Source organism: Argentina anserina, chromosome 2 (genome assembly GCF_933775445.1).
Source record: "Argentina anserina chromosome 2, drPotAnse1.1, whole genome shotgun sequence".
NCBI lineage: Eukaryota > Viridiplantae > Streptophyta > Magnoliopsida > Rosales > Rosaceae > Argentina > Argentina anserina.
The window spans coordinates 15,938,863-15,962,524 of NC_065873.1; the positions used below are offsets into that span (position 1 = coordinate 15,938,863).

Below are 23,662 nucleotides of genomic sequence, written 5' to 3' on the forward strand. Positions count from 1 at the left end.
TACTATCCTCAAGTACAGTAATTGCTCTCTATTTTACCGTCATCACCCAAAAGTAGAAAGAAGCTCTTGCATAACTAGTCCATGATTCTCCATGAAGGAAGAAGAAAGGTGTTGGTCACTAAAACAAACAGCAGATTGACCAAAAAAAAAAACTAAAACAAACAGCAGTCGCTGAAGTTTCCTCTTATGTTCTTCCCAAAGCCGCGTTTTGGCGGGTGGGTCCCTGCAATGGTCCCAAGCCCAAGCCAGCACCGCGACCAGTCTGTTCCAACCCTTAAATGATTATTGCCTCTACCATTTGCTTAATGAAATTTCTTCCATATGGTAGATAAATACAGAACCAAGGAAAAAACAACACCACTCTTGGGTTGGGTTTGGGTTACAGACTTACAGTTACAGACCTCTCATGGCGTTCTGTGATATTAAACTCTACAGTGTCTCTAAAAAGATTCTGAGAGCATCACAATCAAAGTACAATATCTTTGAAAACAGCTGGATTCATGGGGGCGTTGCCTTGTCTCTCTGTGTCTGAGGTTCCATTTCCATATCCAATTTGTGTTCTGGTGGGGTCCCCTCTTCTCTTCTATTTTTAGGCCACTGTAGTTGACAGCCTAATCGACAACAGCCTGGAAAAGGTGGCCGGCACTAAAAAGCTTCAACCTTGAATGGGTTTCTGTGGTGGGCTTCATGTTCTAGTGCACACCCATTTCACTCTGCTGCTCAAAGTTTCAATCTTGCTCTCTCATTGAGGTAAGGACTCTAACAAAGTTCAAATCTTTCTTTGGTTTATGTGTTTGTGTTTTGCTGAACTTGGATTAGTGCATTAGAGCTACAGTTTATGCTTGTTTTTTTTTTTTGCAATGCTAGGACTTTCCTACTTGGTATAGAAGAATTGGATATTTGGGACCGAGTTCAATAGATCTGGGGTGTTTGAAGTTGTGGAGTTTGGGCATTTGGGTTTGTGGGGATTGTGTTTTACTGATTGTTTGGTGAGTTGGTTGGGTTTGAGTATGGTGAAGATGAAACTAGTCAGTTGGGTAGCTTTGGTTCTGGCAATTGTGTTTATGAGTCATGAAGCTTCTGGTTTATTCAATCCTGTTGATAACTACTTGATTGCTTGTGGTTCTTCGAAAAGTGTCACATTTCAAGGCCGAACCTTTGTTCCTGATACACTGCAGTCTTCCCTTGTACTGAAAAGTGCAAATTCTTTAGTTGCTAGCTCCAATTCCAATGCCCCATCCCCTATATATCAATCTGCTCGAATTTTCAAGGAAACTTCTTCCTATAAATTCAAAATAGAGCAAGAAGGCCGGCATTGGGTCCGCCTTTATTTCTACCCTTTAGCAAATTCTGGCCAGAACTTGGCTTCTGCTCCAATAACTGTGGTGACTGATAGTTTTGTACTCTTGAACAACTTCACTTTTGAGAACTATAATGCTTCTTATCTGTTCAAGGAGTATGCAATCAATGTGACATCGGATAGTTTGACCCTCACCATCATTCCTTCAAACAATTCAGTTGCTTTTGTTAATGCAATTGAAGTTGTCTCGATCCCAGATGAGCTAATCCCTGACCAGGCATATGATGTTAATCCATCTGCTCCCTTTAGCGGCCTTTCTGCACTTGCCTTTCAAACTATGTACCGATTAAACATGGGAGGTCCTTTACTTACTGCTGAGAATGATACCCTCAAAAGAACCTGGGAGAATGATCTGAAATACCTTCATGTCGACAGCTCTGCCGTAAATGTGTCAATCAACCCTGCCAGCATAAAGTATCCAGTCAGTGTGACACCAGAAATAGCACCTAATTGGGTCTATGCCACCGCTGAAGCCATGGGAGATGCGAATGTACCAAATGGAAACTTCAACATAACTTGGGTCTTTACAGCAGATCCAAATTATTTGTATCTTGTTCGGGTACATTTCTGTGATATTGTCAGCAAGGCACTGAATAACCTAGTTTTCAATCTTTTTATCAATACCGACAATGTGCTCTCAAGTCTTGACCTCTCTTCCATTACTGGTGACTTGAATGTGCCATATTACAAAGACTTTGTTGCCAACTCCTCAGCAGATTCAAATACGTTGACTGTCAGTGTCGGTCCAGATTCAATGGCTGATATCACTAATGCAATTCTGAATGGCTTGGAGATTTTGAAGATCAGCAATGACTTGGGGAGCTTGGATGGGTCTTTGTCTGTTCAGAGTCTCCTTCCCAGTTCACACTCTAAGAGTAATAAGATAGAAATCTTAGTTGTGTGTGTCGTGGGATCTGTAGCTCTTGTGGCAATAATTTTCCTTTTCTATTGCTGCGTGGCATCTCGCAAGTCGAAGTCTACTCCTAACCAAGGGCATCCATGGCTGCTTCTGCCCTTGTATGGAAGCTCTCAGACAATGACCAAAATGTCCACAACTTCACAGAAGAGTGCATCAGCTAGCTGCATTTCATTAGCTTCCTCCAATCTTGGCCGCATATTCATGTTCCAAGAAATCCTGGATGCAACCAAGAAGTTTGATGAGAACCTACTTCTTGGTGTTGGCGGTTTTGGCAGAGTTTACAAGGGAACACTAGAAGATGGGACAAAAGTAGCTGTTAAAAGAGGAAACCCCAGATCCGAACAAGGTCTTGCTGAATTCCGAACTGAGATTGAAATGTTATCAAAGCTTCGTCATCGCCATCTTGTGTCTCTTATTGGTTACTGTGATGAAAGATCAGAAATGATTCTTGTGTATGAATATATGGCTAATGGACCGCTCCGGAGCCATCTATATGGAACAGATTTGCCAAGCCTATCATGGAAGTTACGCCTTGAAATCTGCATCGGGGCTGCAAGAGGGCTCCATTATCTCCACACTGGTGCAGCTCAAAGCATAATTCACCGAGATGTGAAGACAACAAACATTCTCTTGGATGAGAATTTTGTCGCCAAAGTTGCAGATTTTGGCCTCTCAAAAGCGGGTCCAGCTATAGATCAGACTCATGTCAGTACAGCTGTTAAGGGTAGTTTTGGTTACCTTGATCCTGAATACTTTAGAAGACAGCAGCTCACTGAGAAATCAGATGTGTATTCTTTTGGTGTAGTTCTAATGGAAGTTCTTTGCACAAGACCAGCTTTGAACCCAGTTCTTCCCAGAGAGCAAGTGAACATAGCAGAGTGGGCAATGACCTGGCAGAAGAAGGGCTTGCTAGACCAAATCATGGACCCTAATCTAGCTGGGAAGGTAAATCCAGCTTCTCTTAAGAAGTTTGGTGAGACGGCTGAGAAGTGCCTTGCTGAGTATGGTGTTGATAGGCCATCAATGGGAGATGTCTTGTGGAATCTCGAATATGCTCTTCAGCTTGAGGAGACTTCATCTGCGCTTATGGAACCTGAAGATAACAGCACAAACCACATACGGGATATTGAATTGACAACTCTTGAGCCATTTGAAAATAGTGTGAGTATGATCGAGGGAGTGCACTCTGGCACAGATGATGACCCTGAAGATGCTGCCACAAGTGCTGTGTTCTCTCAGCTAGTTAATCCTCGTGGAAGATGAGATGAAGATGCTTTGCCTTTTGTCCCAGATGTCCCATTGAATGAGATACTGATCATCCTGGCCTTGAGAGTGCTCAATGAGTGATAAGGTTACTTCTTGGTTCATTATTATAGTCTGTTACCTCGATTTTTCATCCACTATATACGTTGTAATACAGTCGTGGTGGATGCCAATTAGTCCATCATAAATAGTAGGTAAGGTGCCAAAAGATTTACTGTTGTATTCATATAAATTCATATGGGTTACAGGATTCCCATGTTTTTACCAAAGTACATGATGTCATTGTATTCACACATAATTTTTTGTTCACAAGGTATTAAGGTATAGGAATAAGCATCGTTTGTGATATTGATATTCTAATCTAGCTATTTTCAAAGTATATTGAGGATGATCTTGTTCTTGGAGATAATACAAACTATTCATAGTCATTCTCTTTCAAAATATCTCAGACTATCTTTGTTCTAAACTTTGTTCTTAGAATGCTGTAAGAGCAGCCTTGGATTGAAAGCTACATTGTTTATATTAGAAATCGTGGATTTCATCATCTTACTGTGTCCCAGGTACTGCATTAACAGCAACTTGGGGAAGTGACTGAGATACCAATATTTTTTGAAGTTCTCTTACTAATATGTTTCCTGAGATTCCCAGATAGATTTGGATGATTAGTTCCTCTCCGTGTGGAGAGATTTTCACGAGGTAAATACATGTGTTGGCCTCAAGTGTGAAGCTGTTAAAGTAAAGAGGAGTCCAAGGACTTAAATCCAGGTATAGTCCATGCTTCAAGCTTCAGGGCGCAGAACAACAGAGCAAGTATTGGTTTGCAGGTTTGGATCGGAATCTGAGCTGAAATGCTTGTTTCTCTTGCAATGGGAGTAAATATTTTGGCTTGTGATCATCATCAAACTGTGTGCATCAGGGTGAGAATAATTGAATTTGCTTGCAAATTTGACAATCTTTATTCTTGCATATGTAATCTGCTTGGATGAGTGAATGTGAAGTACATGCCGAATCATTTGCACATCAATTTGTTCTGCGAATTCTATAGAATTTTTCGCATGATCATGCATGTTGTTTGCTATCATTATACCAACTGATTGGTTTTTCATTGGGCATGGTGGTGGTAGCGTTTTTTCAGCGATTCTGAAGCTTGCTTGCAGATCTTCAGTAGAACACAACTTTTAATGTGTCATTGTTACTAGGTTCTGAATGTGAATGTAGTAAACAGGTTATCAAGTATGCTTTGGTCCTAGTATTATGCAGGTTTGTTCTTGCGTGACGCGGCAATGAAGCTTAAAGCGAGGGTGCATTGCCGGATTCGGACATGCATGCTTGGTTGCTATGCGTTCAGCATTTGACAAGGACTGGTGTATCTGCATCTTGCATTTTGCATTTTGCATTTCAGAGGACTTCACCATTCTCTGAAGATCAATGTTAACGGTACTATTCCTCATCAATCTGTGGCCACTTCGCTTCCTGATCAATGCATACGTGAAATCACTGGCAATGTTACCTCACTTCCTCTTGGTTTCTTCTTCTTCCCAATTTTCATGTACTCAAAATAGTATTTGTTCATTTAACCTGACTTGTTTCATGTGTTTGATCTTTCTTCCTTGCCCCAAATTCAAACTTTTGGCCATGTCGTAAATTGAAGCCCTGCAAACATTACACAACAACTTACAAGTCTGGGGAATTTATGCATACTCGAGCCTTCCTAGTTTAAAAAGACTTCATACAAGGTCGAAATTATATCTAATTCCAGAATTCAAGCAACATGACAAACACCTACAATCAGAGCACAGCAAAATTTGGATTCTTTGATTCGATTAGCACATGACAAACACCTAACGTTAAAAGCCGAATCAAATATAAAGATATTTGGGTTCTCATTGGAAATTTGGTGTAGGCACTTCTGTAGATTTTTGGGCTGATCAATGGATTCCTTTTCATGGTCCTCTCTCTGTTACTTATGGGAATCAACCTCCCTGCACCATTAGCTCTTTGTTTAATTTTTCCACTCAAGCTTGGGACTTTTCTTCTGTTACCCCTCGTTTGACTATGAGTGATCAGCGTCTTATTCAAGCTATTCCAGTGCATTCTGATCATTCTCCTGACAAGTTAGTTTGGTCTTCTCAGCGTTCTGGGGTGTATACGGTACGGTCAGGATATCATTTTATTCATAATACTCCGGTTTCAGGTCTTCTTCCTAAACCATCGTCGTCTCATTCCATTTCGTTAAAAGTTTGGAAATGGATCTGGAATATTTCTGCTCTGCCGAAAGTCAAACTGTTTCTTTGGAAAGCGGTAAACAACTTTCTTCCTACGCAGGCTGCATTGTTTTATCGTCATATGGCTCGTTCATCCAGTTGTCCTCTTTGCTCTTCATATCCTGACACAGTTGAACATGTTCTTTTTACATGTGAGTGGGTACAATGTGTGTGGTTTGCTCATCCTTTAAGCTATAAGGTTGCAGTTTCTATGATTTCTTCCCTGGATAGGTGGATTTCTCATCTGAGTTCGTTTATAGTTTCAACTGCAGACTTCAAATTTTTATCGACTCACATAGCTTTTCTACTTTGGAACATTTGGAAATCGCGTTGTGCGGCTGTTTATTCGCATGTGGTTTGCGATCCAGTGCTTGTTGCTCAACGCTCCTTTGCTTTGGCAAATGAATTTCTCTCCTCTGGTTCCTCAAGTCTAGATATTTCATCATCTCATGCACCTTCTTCCTTTTCTCTTTGCTGGATTCCTCCTGTTATGGGTGCTAAAATAAATACTGATGCTAGTTGGTCTGCCACGACATTGGTCAGTAGTTTAGCAGCTTTGGCTCGTAGTTCTAATGGTGCTCTTCTTGGTGGTTTTACTTCTTCTTCCTTTGCAGTTTCTGCGGAAGCTGCTGAAGCACAAGCCATACTTTTAGGCATTGAGTTAGCACAGTCTCTGAATATGTCTTCTCTTTTCTTAGAAGCTGATTGTCTCTCCTTGGTAACAGCTTTGAACTCCCCGAAGGTTTTAGCTTCTTGGTCTGCATCTCCCTGGATTTGTCAGATTAAGACTGCAGCTTCTTCCTTTTCTTCCATAAACTGGTCTTGGATCAGTCGTAAAGCTAACCGGGCAGCTGATCTGGTTGCTTGTTTAGTTTCAAAGTTGGAGTGTCCTCTGGATTGGGTTCAGAATCCTCCTACTGTTTTACTTCATGTTTTGCAAGCTGATGCTGTTAGTGCTCCTCCATGAGGGCTTTGTTCATGGCACCTTGGTTCTAGTGTGTTTAATCTCAGTTGTGTTTCATTGTCAAAAAAAAAAAATGTAGATCCATACGATACGAATCTCGGAGATGCAAGATTACCCAACTACCACTAGGACCGAGGAATGTTTACAACTTTACACAGTTACGATAGTAAGTTAGTAACGATACCATGCGATATTTTTGGAAACCAGGTAGTAACGCACCGATACGGCGATACATCGATGCCTCGATGAGTCGATGGTAGCTCAATAAAGCAAATACAGGTATACTAATTTTGAGATCAAGTTGACTTGTTGACATTTACATGAAGTCGATTTACCTCTACATTTTATCTACTTCTAATGTACTGTCATATTGGTTTTTCAATGTTTTACGTAACGTATCTATGTGTGTGTGTTTTTTCGGGGTTACAAAAACAACATAAACAAAAAGAACATATCTAGCTAGTTCTCCTCCCAACTGATCTAAATAAAACAGTAGTGACACTCGATGAGGAGGACAATGGAACAGATGGTTGAGGATAATGTAAACCAAAATCGGCAACAAACCACTGAATCCAAATGACTAGCAAGCTGCAAAATGTCTTGGACTAGAATAGAAAGGGTTTTAAAACAACTTTAGAGACAATCGAGAAGTGGTGTACTACAGATTCTATTGTAGTATGCGAGCCATCAATTACAAGATGTGGGTTTGTATCCTCAGCACCTAGAACAGAAGCACAACTTTTCTCTTGCTATTAGAAATTTGAGGTTGTCCATAATTAATACAGCAATGAGGAAATTAAGATGGTTAAAATTTTGAACTAACTAAATTGCTCAAAATTTATTAAACTCTAAAATCTATCAAATTATGGTTGGAAATATATGATGGTAATTTGTAATATATAAAAATAAAAAAAAATATTATGAGAAAAAAAAGGATAAAGTCACGATTTTACAATTCATTTTAAATGAATAATAACTATTAATTAATGTGTTGAAAAGATAACTACCAACTATTAGTTTTAGGAGGGTTCTACTTGCACATCTAAAATGACCAATTGTACCTCATTTTCTTTATTTCTATTTGACTTTTTCAACTCACATAAAAAGACTGATAAACATAAATTATTAGTGAAAGTCATTGTTCCTCCTCCTATTCTCTATTAACTCGTCTATCTCTTTCTTTTCTTTTCTTCATTGTACATATGACTATCAATCTTTGAGCTTTGATTGATCGAAATTTAAACTTATCGATCAAAATTGAACAATGAAGTTCAAAAGATCAATATTCAATGTCTTCGATCTACTAAACCTAAGATAAGAATATTGCTCCAGACCTTATAACCGAGTCGACAATAATTCTCTCCCATATTACGGCATTTTTGGACTCAACCAAAAGTTTTAGCACGATAGTTGAATAGCACCCAATAAACCACACGAAGATCAAGGATTGAAGGTAATACAAAGGCTCTCCCAGACCAAACCGACTTGAACTATCATCAACATATTCCTTTAATCAATCTATTCAACAGCCCCATCTACCTTTTCCTAATCTTCTCTCCAAAATAAGTTCAGAAGTATACAAGAATTTAGCGATTGCGCCAACCAAGTACTTCTTACAGAGAACTCTTGTATAGCGTTCGTCATCGATTTACTGATTGGATTGGGAATCCTCATCTACATCACCATAATCAGATATTTTGTAATTCAACGTTGGTTGGTGGAGATTGAAATGAGTGGAAAAACTCACATCTCGTCGTTGTTGTATTCTAAGAGTACCTGAATAGTAATAGTAAGCAACAACTACAATGGAGATAGATATAGTTGGAGAACGAGGGCATTTTGGTAAGCAAAATGAGGTTTATTGAGAGTTTTACTTTTTGATACGGAGGTATATTTAGTCATTTTAGAAGTGCAAATAGAATCTATTTTATTTTTATTTTATTTTTTCATAATTTTTATTAGAAAAACAAGTTGCACACACGAATATAAATGATATATATATATATGTAAAATAAATAATTATGAACTCAGAAAGAAAGTTGGAACTTTACAAGTCGTTAAAAAGTGGAGGAGAGGTTTAGTCGCGCAGCCTAAAAAACTAAACCCCAAACGCGCCACCACACTGTGAGAGTGAAGTGAGTCAGCAATGGCCGTCTGCCACCACCAATCACCCTTCAAGCTCTTCGCACCTCTCCCACCCCCAAACCCAAAACCCATCTTCCGATGCAATCTCTCCCTCCCCTCCCGCCCCACCGTCCTCACCGCCGACCCCGAACCCCTCTTCACCTCCGTCAAGGCCTTCGCCCCCGCCACCGTCGCCAACCTCGGCCCCGGCTTCGACTTCCTCGGCTGCGCCGTCGACGGCCTCGGCGACTTCGTCTCCCTCACCGTCGACCCCCAGGTCCTCCCCGGAGAGATCGCCATTGCCGAGATCTCCGGCGACCATAACTCCAAGAAGCTGAGCAAGAATCCCCTCTGGAACTGCGCCGGGATCGCCGCCATCGAGGTCATGAAGATGCTCGGCGTCCGCCGCGTCGGCCTCTCCCTCTCTCTCGAGAAAGGTCTGCCTTTGGGCAGCGGACTCGGATCTAGCGCCGCCAGCGCAGCCGCCGCCGCCGTCGCGGTCAACGAGATTTTCGGCGGGAAGCTAGGGGTGGAGGAGCTGGTCCTCGCCGGGCTCAAATCGGAGGAGAAGGTCTCCGGTTACCACGCCGATAACATCGCTCCGGCGTTGATGGGAGGCTTTGTTCTGGTTCAGAATTACGAGCCGTTGGATTTGCTCCGGCTGAGTTTTCCGGTTGATAAAGAGCTGATTTTTGTGCTTGTCAGCCCGGATTTCGAAGCTCCGACGAAGAAAATGAGGGCGGCGCTGCCGGCGGAGATAGGGATGGCTCACCACGTGTGGAATTCCAGCCAGGCCGGAGCTCTGGTGGCTGCGGTGCTTCAGGGTGACGTGACGAGGCTAGGGAAGGCGTTGTCTTCGGATAAGATTGTGGAGCCAAAGAGAGCTCCGCTGATTCCGGGCATGGAGGCTGTGAAGAAGGCTGCCATTGAGGCCGGAGCTTTCGGCTGCACGATCAGCGGGGCCGGCCCCACGGCGGTGGCGGTGACTGACAATGCTGAAAGGGGGAAGGAAATCGGAGAGAGGATGGTGGCTGCTTTCTTGAAAGATGGGAACTTGAAAGCTGTGGCGAGTGTGAATAGGCTGGACAGAGTTGGTGCTAGGCTTGTTAGTAGCATTCCCAGATGAAGGGATGTCGGAATTTGACGTGTGCTTTTGTAGGTGAGTTCTTGTTGGTTTAGAATTGGCGCCATGGTAATTTGAAGAAAGATTGAGAACAAGTAATGTATGTGTTTGATTGAGGCTAAGTTTAGGCTGGTAACAGAAAGTAAAACTAATAAGAAATCAATGCAAGCTGTTTCATCGAGTTGCAGAGTTTTGATGTACTTCAGTCTTCTCTGTTTATGTTGCTTCTGATTTGGATGTGAGCTGGGTGTTTTGTGAATTGTGATGATCTAATGTGTCTCAGACTTGTAAAATAGCAATTGGGATTTTGGTCTATCGATTAATATGTTTTGTTGATCCTGTTTATAATAAGATTATTTGTATATTTAAATAGATGTTTTAGTACCATAACTTAATGGAGATAGTGAGATACTGCTGATCAAGAATTTGTCATGATTAAGTGGCATCCAAAATGTAGAATCTGTCTAGGGTTGCTGGATTGACTTGGGCGTCTCCAACATGGTGCTTTGCTGCTGTATTAGATGAAATTGGGAAATGAAAAAAGAGAAGTTATATTGCAGTGTTGTGGCTGTAATTTGCGTATTTTGGATAGAGAGGAATAAAAGGATCTTATAACAATAATGGACTGGGAGTGAGAGAATGTTAAATTCATGTCAGCTTTGAGAAACTTCAGGTTCAGTTGAGTTTATAATGACCAAACTTTCTCTATTTCTCTAATTGGAAGGCTACACTCATTCGAGATCTTTAAGTTTTGGCCTAGGGTTGATGTCTTCTTCAGACTACTCCGCTGTAGTCTTCTTGTTTTTTTTTTCTATAGAACTTCTTGTCCTTGGCTTTTGTTTCATGAAATCTGGTTTCTGTTAAAGAAACAATTGTATAATTGATAGTCTGATTGTGGAGCCAATTGTCATCTGCCATCTCATAATAATGCTTTAGATTTTGTGCATTTGGCTATGTTTTCAGCTTTATGGACTTGTTTTAAGTTTACTCCGTGTCATTTATGGTGGGTGATGTTAGTTACTGCTTCGGATTTTATGCATGTGGTAATGTTTCAGCTATTATGGACTTGTTAAACTTTAGTTTGTGTCCTTTATGATGGGTGATTATAGTCTTGCTGTCAACATTGAACAGTCGCATTAGCATTAATTTCTCGTTCCCCAAATTATATCTTGAATAGTCTTTGTATGAAACTCTCTTGTAGATACTGTTCTGCAGAGTGTATATTGCAAGGTAGTATACCAACAAAGTAAAAGAATTACATGTTTCTCTTATACCTGAAAAAATAGAAGTACTAAATTGGTGGTGTAATTTGTGCAAAGCTTTTTTTAATTAGAATTTAGAAATAAGAATCTTTATGATAATATATATAATCTGGCTTACATTAATTTATGGATATGGAAGGCTATGCCTCTAGTTGTGTGTTCTCTGAACATTTGATAGTAGGGAAGGTGAAGTTATGGATCTTCTCTTGGTTTATCCAGGGTGTTTAAGTTCTCATGTTTGTAAATTGTATTTTATGTTTTTTTTTCTTTCTAACGGGGTTTGAAATAGAGGCTCAGCCCATAGTTAGGATGGAGAATACATTAAATTTCAGCATAATGATAATAGAGTATATGTGCATTTCTTTGCTGCAGATGATGATTCATGACCATTTCCATATGCTTCTGAATAAACGCTTAATATAAAGGAATTCTGTGGAGAAAAGAAAGGAACAAGTTAGGATTCTCCTCACTCGAACCAGGTCTTTCATTCTTTGTATATGGAGCTTTGGGTTACTTGTCTTTTTGGGAGGGAACCAAGTATTTGATCACTCGCTGGTCTGGTGTAGGCTTGGTTACCACAATAGTGAGACACTGAACCAAGTATTTGTTCGCGAGCTTGCTAGTAATTTTTTTTGTTTGGGGGGGGGGGGGGGGGGGGGAGGGGGGTTAAGTTTGGTGCCTGGTCCAGAGTTTGGCAATTTTCTTGTCTTGGTTGGAGATTAATTTTTTTTTAAATTAATTTGGTATTACAAGTTTTGTTGAGGTGTTAGGACCGTGCTTTTCTCAACAAGACTTATTTGCTATCGCTAAATATTTGAATTTGAACTAGCTTAGTTTAATCCACTCCATCACTCCTGATTCAGGTTGTGATGTCAATGGAATTGGGTATGAAATGTCATGTCAAATTGTCAATGGAATTGGCTATTAAGGCTTTTCTGTTCCACTTGATAGTCTCATGATTTATTTCTTTTGTATTGAACAATCAGTATCTGTCATGCAGTATATGCTTTCCTTTTTCGATGAATTGGACAGAGAAGTGGTAACAGATTTGGAATAAGGTGGTGGTTTTGAAGTGTTAAGAAACATAAATTTTATTTGGAGTTTTTCCCTTTCTGCTAAACATATCTTCTCTTTTGCTGGTTGCGTGTCTGTGTTTTTGTTGTTGTAAATTCATAGAACAGATGTGAAATGTGTGTTCGTATAAGAAGCTAGATTTGGTATGAAACTATGAATGACTCGTCTGTATTCCATTTTGTATTTTCTTTTGGTCAAACAATAGCCTTTGCTTTTCTAAAACAGAATGCTGAACAATGTGTTATAGTTTGGACCATTACTTGTGACTACAATTACTGTTCGGTGGAGAAACCCCATCCTATGAATAATGTAGGAAGTAGGCTTCATTTTTTTTGTCCACAAAATCATGCTATCAATAATGTAGAACATATTGAACCATTAGTTAGCAATTAGTGCTTTTCTAATAATCATGTTGATGGTTATCGTAATCCGTAACGTGCTGTGTTTCCCATGACTAGTCAAATCCATCGGTATCTCAACCATTACCTACATGTACAGGGATGGCAATTAGCTTGAAGTCGGTATTGTTCATATTACGTATGAGTTTGAGGTGAGTAGCAGCCAATTTTGAGTTTGAGGAGAGCAGCAGCCAAGTTGCAATCAATGGTTGGCAACTTGTCAACTTCAACTCTATGTTTAATTGTTGATGTGTGAAATCACAGTATGGTGTGCCAGAAGCCCAGCAATTTGGAGTTCCTATTGTTTGTTAAAATGTGGTTAGCGTGTAATCTACAGTAGCTCCATAGAGATAAGGGTTGTTAGTCCTTAAATGCTAGATTAGGACTTTCCTTAAATGCTAGATTAGGACTTGACAACTTGTTCTCCACTTTGTGTACCTTGAGGTCTTTATATTCTGCATATTCTCATTGTTGAATCCTGGTAGTTATTCGAGTTTTGATCGTTCTCTTTGAGATCATGGCTCCCCAGTTCATGTTTCTCATTGGTAAACATCCTATTGTCATCCTACTTGTTCCTTTCTCCTGCATCTTAACCTCCCTTATTGCCCTGGTAACTAGGCCTATCCTATGGCTTGCGCGTTTACTACTTAACCCCCAACGCCTTGAGGAAAGGATTCTCCGGTCACTTCCAAAGTTCTGTTATGCTGCAGAAGTCGATGATAAGCTCACGGATTGTGCCATCTGCCTGATGGAGTATGAGGGTGGTGATGGTATAAGGGTTTTGCCTCCTTGTGGTCATGGCTTCCATGTCGATTGTGTAGATAGGTGGCTGAAGTGCCACTCTTCCTGTCCATCATGTCGCGCCATCGTGGTTATCCAGAGCAACGAAGCACAGATACTTGGAGATGGAAATACTCCACCATTTTCAGTTCCTGGTGGTTCAAATCCTTACAAGCTGACTTTCTGGCACCTCTGAGATTGTGACTGTAAATACATCAACGATCCAGACATAACAGTAAAAGGCCACAAACGATGCACAGGTTTATTATACTTGTATGTAACACTACTAGGAAGCACACCCGCGCGTTGCTGCGGTGCTCTATCTTTCTGGTAACTGCAAAATCATATTTCAACGTAAAATCCAATTTATTTGGTACTGGAAAATACTAAATAGCTCAAATATTGCAGAAGCTGACTGATTTTAAGAAGTCTGTTCCATATGAAGACCAGGTACTTCACATTTGGAAGCTATGTTATTGGGTAACAATCAAATTCATATATGTTTGAGTTAACAATGTAAATGGCTTCTTTATTGTCAAACACACAGAAAAGGTAGAGTTTTACATTGGAAACTTGCAATTGCCAAAGATAATGATGTAAACTTAAATAAGTTCTTTACTGTGGCAACATAATGATATTCGCTAAAGCATCATTTTAAAATAGAATGTACAATACCAAAAGATCATTATGATACTGTGAAGGCAAAGATTATTAGAGCAAGATTAGGACAATTTTATTGAAGAAGAAGATTATTACAACAAAAAAGGCTCTTTAGTCAAGACAGAGGCTAGGATTTCTGTACTGGAAAGCTTGATATCAAGCTACCTAAAATTTTAGATTACAAATTTGCATTGAGATTTACATTAGAAATTTAAATAAAACAATTTTTTCAATTTAACACAAATCTAGAAATTCACACTCACACCGTACAAGATCATTTAAAAAAAAAAGAATTGAAATCCTGTTGTTTAACATGAACGGATTGCACAAAAAACTCACAAATAGTTTATACCTTTCATGAACTGATTGAGAAGAGAACCACAATAACCAAGAATTACATATGTTACACACCTGCTATGTTCTCATTGATTGCACAGAGACCAGTTAGCAAGTAAATTGCAGCCCCAACAACTATACATTATATCATAATTGCAATTTCATCTATCTCCTAAACACACCAACTACCAATAGGATCATATCAACAATAGCAAAGCACTTGAAAAAAATCCCGAGTGAACATATGAATTCACTCTAGGAAAAGTGAAGGGAATGAAATCAGAAATCGAGTCAATACAATACAGAGAAAAAGAATTTGAAAACTCAAAGCTGAGTCGTCCACAGAAATTGTGAAATCAAGTTTTTAATCGTCAGTTATAACAAAGAGTAAGGAACTATAATATCAGACCTTCTTGACGTACTGGCATCAAGGCAGATATTTATTCACATCAAATGAAACTTGTAACTCTGTATAGATCCTCCATTCCTCATTAGTTAAGGTTCATTCAACTGATCTAACAGTTTTAAATGTCACTATAAGTGAACAATCATCAACTTTATTTGAAGGAGATTTAGAAAGCCGAAGTTTGTATCTACTGAATTGGTAATCTCCACTCATTCACCAAGTGAACAACTTTGAAACCAGATGGCTTTAAGAAACACAAATTTAATCTAAGAACAAAAATTCTACCTTAATCTTCGGCGCGTATTATAGAAATTTGATGATGAGAATTCCAACCCTAAAATTACAATCCCAAATCAAAAATTCAAAGTGAGTTTGAAATATCAATTGAAAGTAATTCTATCACAACCAAGGTTCTAAAAATCACCGCCTAGGCAGCCCTAGGAGCCCAATAGACCCTTGCCGCTACGATTTTGTGCTAAAAGGCGGTGTTAGGCGGCTGGCCGATTTTTGCCTGCCTAGGGGCCGCCTGGGCGGATCCTGGGCGGCTAGGCGTTTTTTTTAAGTTATGGATTTTGAGTTTGATTCGGATACAGAAGAAATACTTGAAGGATATGGAAAAGAAGAATTTGATGAGCTCCGAGGAATAGGTTTACAAGAATGCATTCCCGTTGTTTGAATTGTTTTTCTTATTTTCCAAAGGGTTGGTGAATTGTGTTTCTTATTATTGATTTTCCTAAGTTCATTGTTGTAGAATTGTATTTCTTTTTTTCCTATGAGGTTAAGATCATTAGATCAATATTGTTGAACATTTCTAAAGATTAAGAACATATGTATTTTCAGTATTCTAGACATTATATATTTTTACATTAATTTCATGCATTATATTCTCATTTTAATTGTATTTATATAATTATTTGTTATTAAAAATTTAAAATATATACAAAAATACAAATCCGATTAATCCCCGATTAATCCTCTGAGCGCTAGTTTTCAACTGTCCGCCCGATTAACGCCTAGCGATTTTTAGAACCTTAATCACAACCCCTAACCATTGCAACCGAAATGTCAGCGAGAACAACGGTGACCAGATTGAAACCCAGGGGAGGACTTACCGATCAAGAAAATCAAATGAGGCCAAACTCTACAAAGAGAGAGAGAGAGAGAGAGAGAGAGAGAGAGAGAGAGAGAGAGAGAGAGAGAGAGAGAGAGAGAGCAGAAAACGAGAGAACACAAAGTCTAAAACGACCCAAAACCCTTTGTCGTAAATGTAAAGGAGAGCATGGGCAAAAAAGTCATGAACAACCTATGAACAATAGCCACCATCCACTCAAAAATAGTATATACTAATGGGGGTGTATTGAATCAATAATCTATAAGATTTTGTTGAATTTTGAGAATCCTTTAAAATCGGTAAGTATTCAATCACGATTTAAAAAACTCCTTCAGAGTCTTGAGGAGTCCATGGATTTTATAGCTCTTCACATTGAATCTCAAATTCTCAGACCCGACCCTAAGAAACAAACTGAGTCAACTGATCGGAGGGAAAAAGACCTAAAACATAGCACCCAAATCCTAATGTGGAGGAAGAAGAAAGTGCAAGCTGCCCACCCGAACTGGTTTTGGACTACTATACAACCCGGCAAGACCCAGGCCCGACTGTTCACTACGGTTTCATACTTGTTGATGTTGTGATTACACTCGGTTTAGTACGACGTGTTCCTTGTGGATGTGATACGCCGTACTTCTGTCTTTTCCCTGTCACAAATTGCACACGTCGTCAAAGCAGAGACCACGGCGGCGTGGTCTTCAACTCTCCGACGCTTAAGTTAGGATGGTGGTAATTTATGCAGAGTTACAGTAGGGGATTTAGTGTACTTACCTTATGAGGTCAAGAGTTTGACATTTTATCGTTGAGTTGAGGTAGATCGTTTATCTATCTTTCGATGTGGGACGATGTCCGATTAAGGTGTTCTCTGGAGTCTTCTTTGAGATGCGCGTGAGGGCGCGTCCGTAGTCAGTTTGGACCGCGGGGAGGCCCATTGCGTAGCTAGTGCGGCTGACTTGCTATTAGTATTGTAAGACTATGTTATACATTAGCCTTAATGCGCTGATAGTTGTGCTGATTATGGCGGGCATAAGCCTATGCCAACAATACTGTAGACACGCAACTGTTTCGTAATGTAGCCGCGCACTGTAGCAGTACGGTTCCGAACCTAAAGCGCGCATAATATATTTACTTATATCTCAAGTTATTGGAAATTACATCAGAAAATAGAGATAAAATAGTACTTTCAGCGTTGTGATTTTTGTCCCAAAAGGGTATGGAAAATTTCTGTGGTGAGACCAAGTGGTATTCTGTTTCTCCTAGTCTCTGTAAGACGTGTATAAAAGGAGACAAGGAGTTACAGATGGTTCCCATGCTTCAATTTCTTCCCCTTGTACGAAATTTTTTCAGCCGCATCAGCCATTCAAACTTTGTCCAAATTTAGATCCTGGATACATTAATTTCTTGATGCATGAAACGATCTATGAAAGAAAATCTGGGATCCCATGAAAATCATTCTGAATACACAAAACTTTATCAAGTCATTTATATCATGTATAACAAATGAGAGATGAAAAACGCATACATCATCCTTTCTAAAGGATTCACCTTACAATTCCCAAAGTCGAAAGAAAATATAAATTTTAAGGACCAGCTGTCAAATTTCTAATTCACATATGAACTAATTCTCTTTTGCAGCAGCAGCCTGCTTTGCACCAACAGAGAAAAACTCAGTGATAACTTCAAGGGGCATGCCTTTGGTTTCAGGAACTTTCATGAAAACAAAAATCCAAGCAATGACGCACACTATAGCGTACATGCCAAAAACGCCAGAAAGGCCGACAGATTTTAGCAGCACTGGGAGGGAGTAGGTGACAATGACGTCGCCAATCCAAAATGTGAGAGCACAGATGGCAATGCATAGCCCTCGAACGCGGGTAGGGAAGATTTCTGCACAGAGAATGTTGGGGACTGGTCCGAACCCCATCACAAAGGAACAAAAGTAGAGCACAACGCTACCAGTTGAGATTGCAGCATTCACAATGCCACCGAAATTCACAAGGCTCCCAAGGACAAGGATCACGAGAGAAAGTATCAATACGGGGATTGTGGTGAGCAGTAAGGTCCTGAGTTAAGAATGGGAGAGTAAATGGTTATGATACAAGTTACAAAACAATTAACTGAAAATGAACCTTTTTGGGTTATTTGATTATGCTTCTTCATAGTAATAATTTGGAGTCATTTTAAAACGATCTTTAACTTGTCCTTTACAGATATTCCACACGATGAGTTTTAGTGATTGGACTACTAGGGAATGTAGTCGTCACTTATTTTGAATAGACTCCGTAATTACTATAATTCGAGCTCTCACGAGAATAATTTACCTTCTGCCGGAGATATCCATGAGCCTCATCGCAACAGCAATACTAGGAAGCATCAACAAGGTTGTCAATCCACTAATAAGCAGAGATGAGGAAGCTGAGCTAAGACCGAGGTTTGAAAGAAGCACTCCAACACCGGCCTGTTCAAGAATTTGAGGTGTGTAGTAGAGAACCCCATTTATGCCAGCGAACTGCATTATCATGAGAAAGCTTCAGTGTATGAAATCGAGTGAAAAGATACAGAGTAGAGATATTTCATATATAAACTAATTCAAAATTATGCCATAAAGTACCTGCTGCAGTATTTGAATTCCAACACCAACAACCAAAGCATGCTTGACTCCTGGTTCGAAAAGATCACTCCAAGTTGTCCCTTTAGCAGAAGCTGCAGCTGGGTGAACCATTGCTGGTCCTACCGGATGATGTTGTTGTATAAGATCTCTGGAATAAAGAGCCGGTTGGCTCACCAGAGCAGCAGCCTGGACGAGCTCACTATCTGCTGCTACATCGGCACCAGGTACTGAAACAATAGACCCACGACGAGATCCAGGAACACCCTCTTGGTGCAAGAAAATTCTTTTAAACCCTCCTTCTTTATGTCCATCTTGGCCATCTCTCTCAGACCATTTCCATGCTAGCTGCCAACCACCACCAATTCCAGTGCTACCTGCTTGATCACCACCTAGGAGACTGTTGTTTCTCATGCTAGCAAGGCTTCCATGGTTAGTTTGACCCATGCCCTTTTCAATGCTAGTTGTCTGACGCGAGATCAATGGACTATGCAAATTGTCATCCGAATCATTACCACCACCAGCATCGGATGCATAGTCATCGCCTTCTCTGGGTGCAAGGCTCTCCTCATCCCACTCTTCGTGCCTAGTTTGATTCCCTCCCACACTGAACATGCTGCCAAAGTGTGGGAAAAGCATACTGCCCTTACTTCCTGCATCAGGAAGCTTTTCATGAACACTGCCAAAGAGTGTGACAAGAGGATCAACAAGCCCGGATTTACTTGCCATGCTTCCATGCCGAGACACAAGGCCGACAGTGCTTTGTCCGGTCAGAGGTCTGGCAATCCATGATTGACCTTGTTCAGTCCCATATAATTTTATTCTATCCTTGTCAAGAGATAAATCATGGTCATTAACGAGGTCATTGTCTGGGCCAATTATGTACTCCTCAAAAGATGTTTCACCCCCAACTGCTAGACCCTCAACAAGTAAAGCCATCTCACCTGTTTATTCGGAAAGGGTCAATACCATTTCAATATAGCGTTGTGATAGTTGTCTTGTTCCGCTATATATGGAAAATGTCTTACAATGCACTATCCTTAATTGCAGAGAGGACAGTTGAATTACATTACCAAACGAAATAAAGCTATCTGAAGTATGAAAGAAACAGAAAGCATCATCATGTTGATGCTTACAGTAAACATGCTCAATAATATCTATTATAAATTTGAGCAATTGCAGTTCAAAATCACATATGTGGCGTGTTATGTTATGCTTATACTTTACTGTACAAATGATTTTTATCATTGCTATGTATTAAAAAAAAAAGCCACATCAGGTAGACATCCTAACGTATGAAGTGATTTAGAAAATTTCTTGATCATGGATATGCAATGCATGAAGCCTATCAGCATTCACCACTGATGCAATCAACTATTTTGCGGCTTTACTTGGAACTCAAAAGAGTGCAAAGTACTTTTGCTTCACATAAAAACATAGAAGTAAAAAGTAGTCTTATTATCCCTTCTTAACCTCTTGCACAGTATCTGTCAAGTTCCTCTCTTTTTGTCTAAACATTCAAGTTCATTGTCAAACGATATTTGGGTCCGAAACCTATGGCTAGGAATGTCAGGGTAAACGATAAACTTCATGCAATTAAAGCATTTATTGCAATCTATCTTTGCATCTCAGTAAACCAATTATTTACAGTAACAAGAACAAAATGACTAACCAGAGACGTTTTCTCTGCCCCGCAGCCTCTGCAATACTTTTTTGGCCTCAAGCATCCGTCCCTTACTCACTAGCCACCGTGGAGACTCAGGCAAGAAAAAGACAGTCAATGCAAAATAAACAAGAGAAGGAATAGATAGAACACCAAGCATCAACCTCCAACTTGGTGCCTCCATCAAGGACATCACAAAAACCATACAATACGACAAGAACATCCCACCAGAGCCAGTGAACTGCGGTAAAGTATTCAACGATCCCCTTATTTCAGGTGGAGCTGTCTCAGATATATAAAGCGGGACAAGGGTAACTGCCAGACCAATCCCCAGTCCATCTAAAAGCCGAGCCAAGAGAAGGATATAAACATTGGGAGCCCATAACATCACAATACCACTAAGAAAGTAAAGCACAGAAGAGATTATAAGCATAGGACGGCGGCCTATCCAGTCAGCTACGGCTCCAGAGCATGTGGTAACCAAAGTTGCCCCTATTAGTGACATAGCCACTATTAGCCCTTCCACTGCTGGTTGACTCTCCAAATTGAACTCCCTCTTTATATACAAAACAGACGCTGCAGCAACAAATTCCGAAAAGGGTCACTTACAGAATGTAATCAAAATACAGTGACCACCCATGAAGTAAAATTTTATTATCAAACAAAAGAAAACTGAAGAAAAACACACAAAAGAAAAGCTAGAAAAAAGCCATCTTTGATGGATCCAAAGTGGCTCTTGTACTGAATCGAAAAGAATCAGAACATTCTGTATTGAAAATAACAAAAGACAGATTCAAAACTAGTACCTGCAATCGTAGCGTTGTCCCATCCTTGCAATAGATTCCCAACAGCAGCAGCAACAGCAACAAGCACAGCTCCACTCATTGTCTACTGAAAATTTCACTATCAATTACTACCCTCTACAGCCTTCACCAACAATTCAATCAATCCAAGCAAGAGCAGAAAAAACCCAGATCACTGATCGGTGAATCTTGATTACCTAAATTAAATGACCTAACAACAAATTGATCTAGCATCAGTATGAAGAACTTATGAGACTAAGAGGCAGATGAACATAAGGCTTTATATAGGCAATCAGAGAATATCAGATCAAGCACACTGAATACAATTGAATAAAACAAAGCAGTATACAACAAATTAAGATCGTTTAGTTTACCTGTAGCAAGAGTGGCGTGATGGGTGACTGATGTGTGTGTCTGCAAATGCAGACGCCGTAGAAAGCTCAAGTCTTTAGGGCTGATGCTATATATAAATCTCAAAATTGTAAAAACAAAGCCAGCAAAATATCCTATTTTTGCAACGCAAAGGTGGTAACTGATTGAAGGAGGAAGAGGCCAAAGAGCAAACAGGGTATTAAGCCTTTTGAGAGCAGAGCTGTGGCTGATCGACACCTGCCCTCGACCTCCTCTGTTAGCCCTGCACGTCAGCTCCCTGTATCAGATTACTGTTATGAGTTTCACCATCATTCACTAGCTATGATTTGGGTTTTAAATTCCAAGAGAGATAAGGACAGGAATTTCAAATAAATTTGAACCCAAATGAGCAGAGTATTACAGAGTCGCTCTGTTTTTAAGAGCATTAGTGTATAATCTAACCTGGGATTTAATGGGTTTTGCAGAAACAGTCCAGAAAACCCATGATTAGGATTCTAGGGTTTCTGGGGAATCCTTGTTTTGAGAGAATTAGGATGCTAAACAAGGCCGTCTTAGGTCTTAAACAAAACCAAAGAGAAGATATTTAGAGCAAAAATAAGTGCCAAAAGAATAGATTTGGTATAATTCCTAAACTAATCGGAAGCTAATCGGCTGCATGCTACACCCAGCTCAGCCCTGAATATTCATATCAATTAATGTCCATCATTACCATAAGGACAAGAACCAGAAACAAATAAAGAAAGAAAAAGCATCTTATCAAACAAAGAAAAGATAACTATTTAAAGGAATCATAGTCTGGACTCTGGAGTCTCATATAGGTGGGAAGTTCAAATGGGGCTGGTCATGTGAGTTAAATCAATCTCTATTAGAAAAAAGGGAGCATTACATTATCGCAATGATTTGAGAGATGAGCCGAATCGAATCGGATCGAATAATCGGATTAGTGGTTACCTTGTTGTTGTTGTGTTTGGAACATAATCTGCGGACGAGGAATCGCGTTGAAAGTAGTTGAGTTTTAAGTCTAAGTTCCTCTTGGAATGATCCCTGATCAACTCCACTTCTTCTGTTTTTACTTTACGGTCAAATACCTCTTCTTCTGTTTTTACTTTACGGCCAGATAGCAATACACCTATTCGAAAAATGGTTGAGTACAAATAATAATCGTTGATAGATGGGTTAATAAGTTTTTTTCTTTTAAAGACTGTCCCGGTAACAAAACGGTCAAAGTGAAAAATTCTGCCAAAATAATAGAAGGAAAACCTTTAGTTGCTCCATTGATGTCATTGATCCGAGAAAGCCTATCAAAACAAAGATTTTATTCCAATAATTACATCTATAGAAACAGAGACATTCTTCCATGGTCTAATGAATTTGGTTTAGTGGAAGCAAGCTAAGCTGTTAATGGGGCGGCGTTGCACTGATTCTCTTTCCAATTGGAGGTCCTTAATTTGAACCTCAACTCGTAGAAAACATTTATTTTGGAGGGACCATACTTAAATTGCTCCCCGCCCCCAGGTGAGTGATAGCTTACAATACCACCAAGTAGGATAGTGCTTTAATTCTTACATTTCAAATTCTGATAGAAGGTGATCTCAAGAGTGATTTAATATGCAATTTCCAATCCGAAATATAGAAACAGATCGAATGGCTTGTCATATAGTTTTTTCGATGAGTGGCTTGTCAATTTGTCATATAGTTGGTGGATCAAAGTATAAGTAGTTGTAATACTCCATTCCATGGTTGGTCTGTCACAAATTTGAGGGAATTAAGAAGGCACTTTTATGTGGGTCATATAACATTGCGTTTTGTAAATAAAACAACCTTTTGAAGCTACTCATTATGTTTCTAAATCAAGTGAAACTACAACTTTTTTTTGTCAAATGTGAAACTACAACTTGCCAAAGGAAATGTCTCAAACTATAGTTTTTTAATGGATTAAATTCAGTTTGAATACCTCAATTTTAGGTCTTTCATCAGTTCACCCTCTCAATTTTCGTTTTAATCATATTACTCCTCATAGTTTTCAGTTAATTTCCATCACTTGTGGCCAAAACTCATTTTTGGCACTAAAACATGATGTCATGCGATGAGCCGTTCCCAATATAAGGACCAACCTCAATGAATGAGTTTTAACTTGCTATCATATTTAGGGCTGGGCACGGGCCCGGCCCGGGC

At 39.7% G+C, this 23,662-nt stretch overlaps 4 protein-coding genes across 10 annotated transcripts; 3 read left to right on the forward strand and 1 right to left on the reverse strand.

Annotated features, from left to right (window-relative positions):
• Window positions 1–334: 334 nt before the first annotated feature.
• On the forward strand, window positions 335–5,124 carry LOC126782416 (receptor-like protein kinase THESEUS 1). The gene is made up of 2 exons (XM_050507657.1): window positions 335–750; window positions 868–5,124. Exon 2 carries the CDS (start codon window positions 1,011–1,013, stop codon window positions 3,540–3,542), a length of 2,532 nt encoding a protein of 843 aa, XP_050363614.1. The 5' UTR covers window positions 335–750; window positions 868–1,010; the 3' UTR covers window positions 3,543–5,124.
• A 3,730-nt stretch (window positions 5,125–8,854) lies between these two features.
• LOC126783664 (homoserine kinase) lies at window positions 8,855–12,980 on the forward strand. Of its 2 annotated transcripts, none has more exons than XM_050509171.1 (2): window positions 8,855–10,053; window positions 12,852–12,980. In XM_050509171.1, exon 1 carries the CDS (start codon window positions 8,917–8,919, stop codon window positions 10,018–10,020), a length of 1,104 nt encoding a protein of 367 aa, XP_050365128.1. In that variant the 5' UTR covers window positions 8,855–8,916; the 3' UTR covers window positions 10,021–10,053; window positions 12,852–12,980. The 2 variants fall into 2 exon arrangements, with proteins under 2 accessions (XP_050365128.1, XP_050365127.1); XM_050509170.1 differs by lacking the exon at window positions 12,852–12,980 and adding an exon at window positions 11,652–11,823.
• A 288-nt stretch (window positions 12,981–13,268) lies between these two features.
• Window positions 13,269–15,521, forward strand: LOC126783665 (RING-H2 finger protein ATL8-like). 2 transcript variants are annotated; one of them, XM_050509172.1, is made up of 2 exons: window positions 13,269–13,861; window positions 13,940–15,521. In XM_050509172.1, the coding sequence occupies exon 1, from the start codon at window positions 13,269–13,271 to the stop codon at window positions 13,725–13,727; it is 459 nt and encodes a 152-aa protein (XP_050365129.1). In that variant the 3' UTR covers window positions 13,728–13,861; window positions 13,940–15,521. The 2 variants fall into 2 exon arrangements, with proteins under 2 accessions (XP_050365129.1, XP_050365130.1); XM_050509173.1 differs by having other exon boundaries at window positions 13,943–15,521.
• Window positions 15,522–17,500: 1,979 nt separating this feature from the next.
• Window positions 17,501–22,204, reverse strand: LOC126782576 (monosaccharide-sensing protein 2). Of its 5 annotated transcripts, none has more exons than XM_050507849.1 (7): window positions 21,929–22,204; window positions 21,490–21,764; window positions 21,119–21,203; window positions 20,322–20,888; window positions 18,653–19,593; window positions 18,363–18,550; window positions 17,501–18,104 (listed from the first exon to the last, which is right to left on the reverse strand). In XM_050507849.1, the coding sequence occupies exons 3-7, from the start codon at window positions 21,195–21,197 to the stop codon at window positions 17,660–17,662; spliced, it is 2,220 nt and encodes a 739-aa protein (XP_050363806.1). In that variant the 5' UTR covers window positions 21,198–21,203; window positions 21,490–21,764; window positions 21,929–22,204; the 3' UTR covers window positions 17,501–17,659. The 5 variants fall into 5 exon arrangements, with proteins under 5 accessions (XP_050363806.1, XP_050363805.1, XP_050363804.1 ...); XM_050507848.1 differs by having other exon boundaries at window positions 21,119–21,200; window positions 21,929–22,203; XM_050507847.1 differs by having other exon boundaries at window positions 21,119–21,326; window positions 21,490–21,749; window positions 21,929–22,200.
• Between the last annotated feature and the right edge of the window lie 1,458 nt (window positions 22,205–23,662).

Bases quoted from the DNA above. Each gene is read 5' to 3' on its own strand.
- LOC126782416 (XM_050507657.1), top strand. From the start codon at position 1,011: ATGGTGAAGATGAAACTAGTCAGTTGGGTAGCTTTGGTTCTGGCAATT.
- LOC126783664 (XM_050509171.1), top strand. From the start codon at position 8,917: ATGGCCGTCTGCCACCACCAATCACCCTTCAAGCTCTTCGCACCTCTC.
- LOC126783665 (XM_050509172.1), top strand. From the start codon at position 13,269: ATGGCTCCCCAGTTCATGTTTCTCATTGGTAAACATCCTATTGTCATC.
- LOC126782576 (XM_050507849.1), bottom strand. From the start codon at position 21,197: ATGAGTGGAGCTGTGCTTGTTGCTGTTGCTGCTGCTGTTGGGAATCTA. The intron at 19,594-20,321 runs GTTAGTCATTTT...CCGAATAAACAG, and splicing joins GGGCAGAGAAAACGTCTCTG to GTGAGATGGCTTTACTTGTT. The intron at 18,551-18,652 runs GTACTTTATGGC...ATGATAATGCAG, and splicing joins GAATTCAAATACTGCAGCAG to TTCGCTGGCATAAATGGGGT.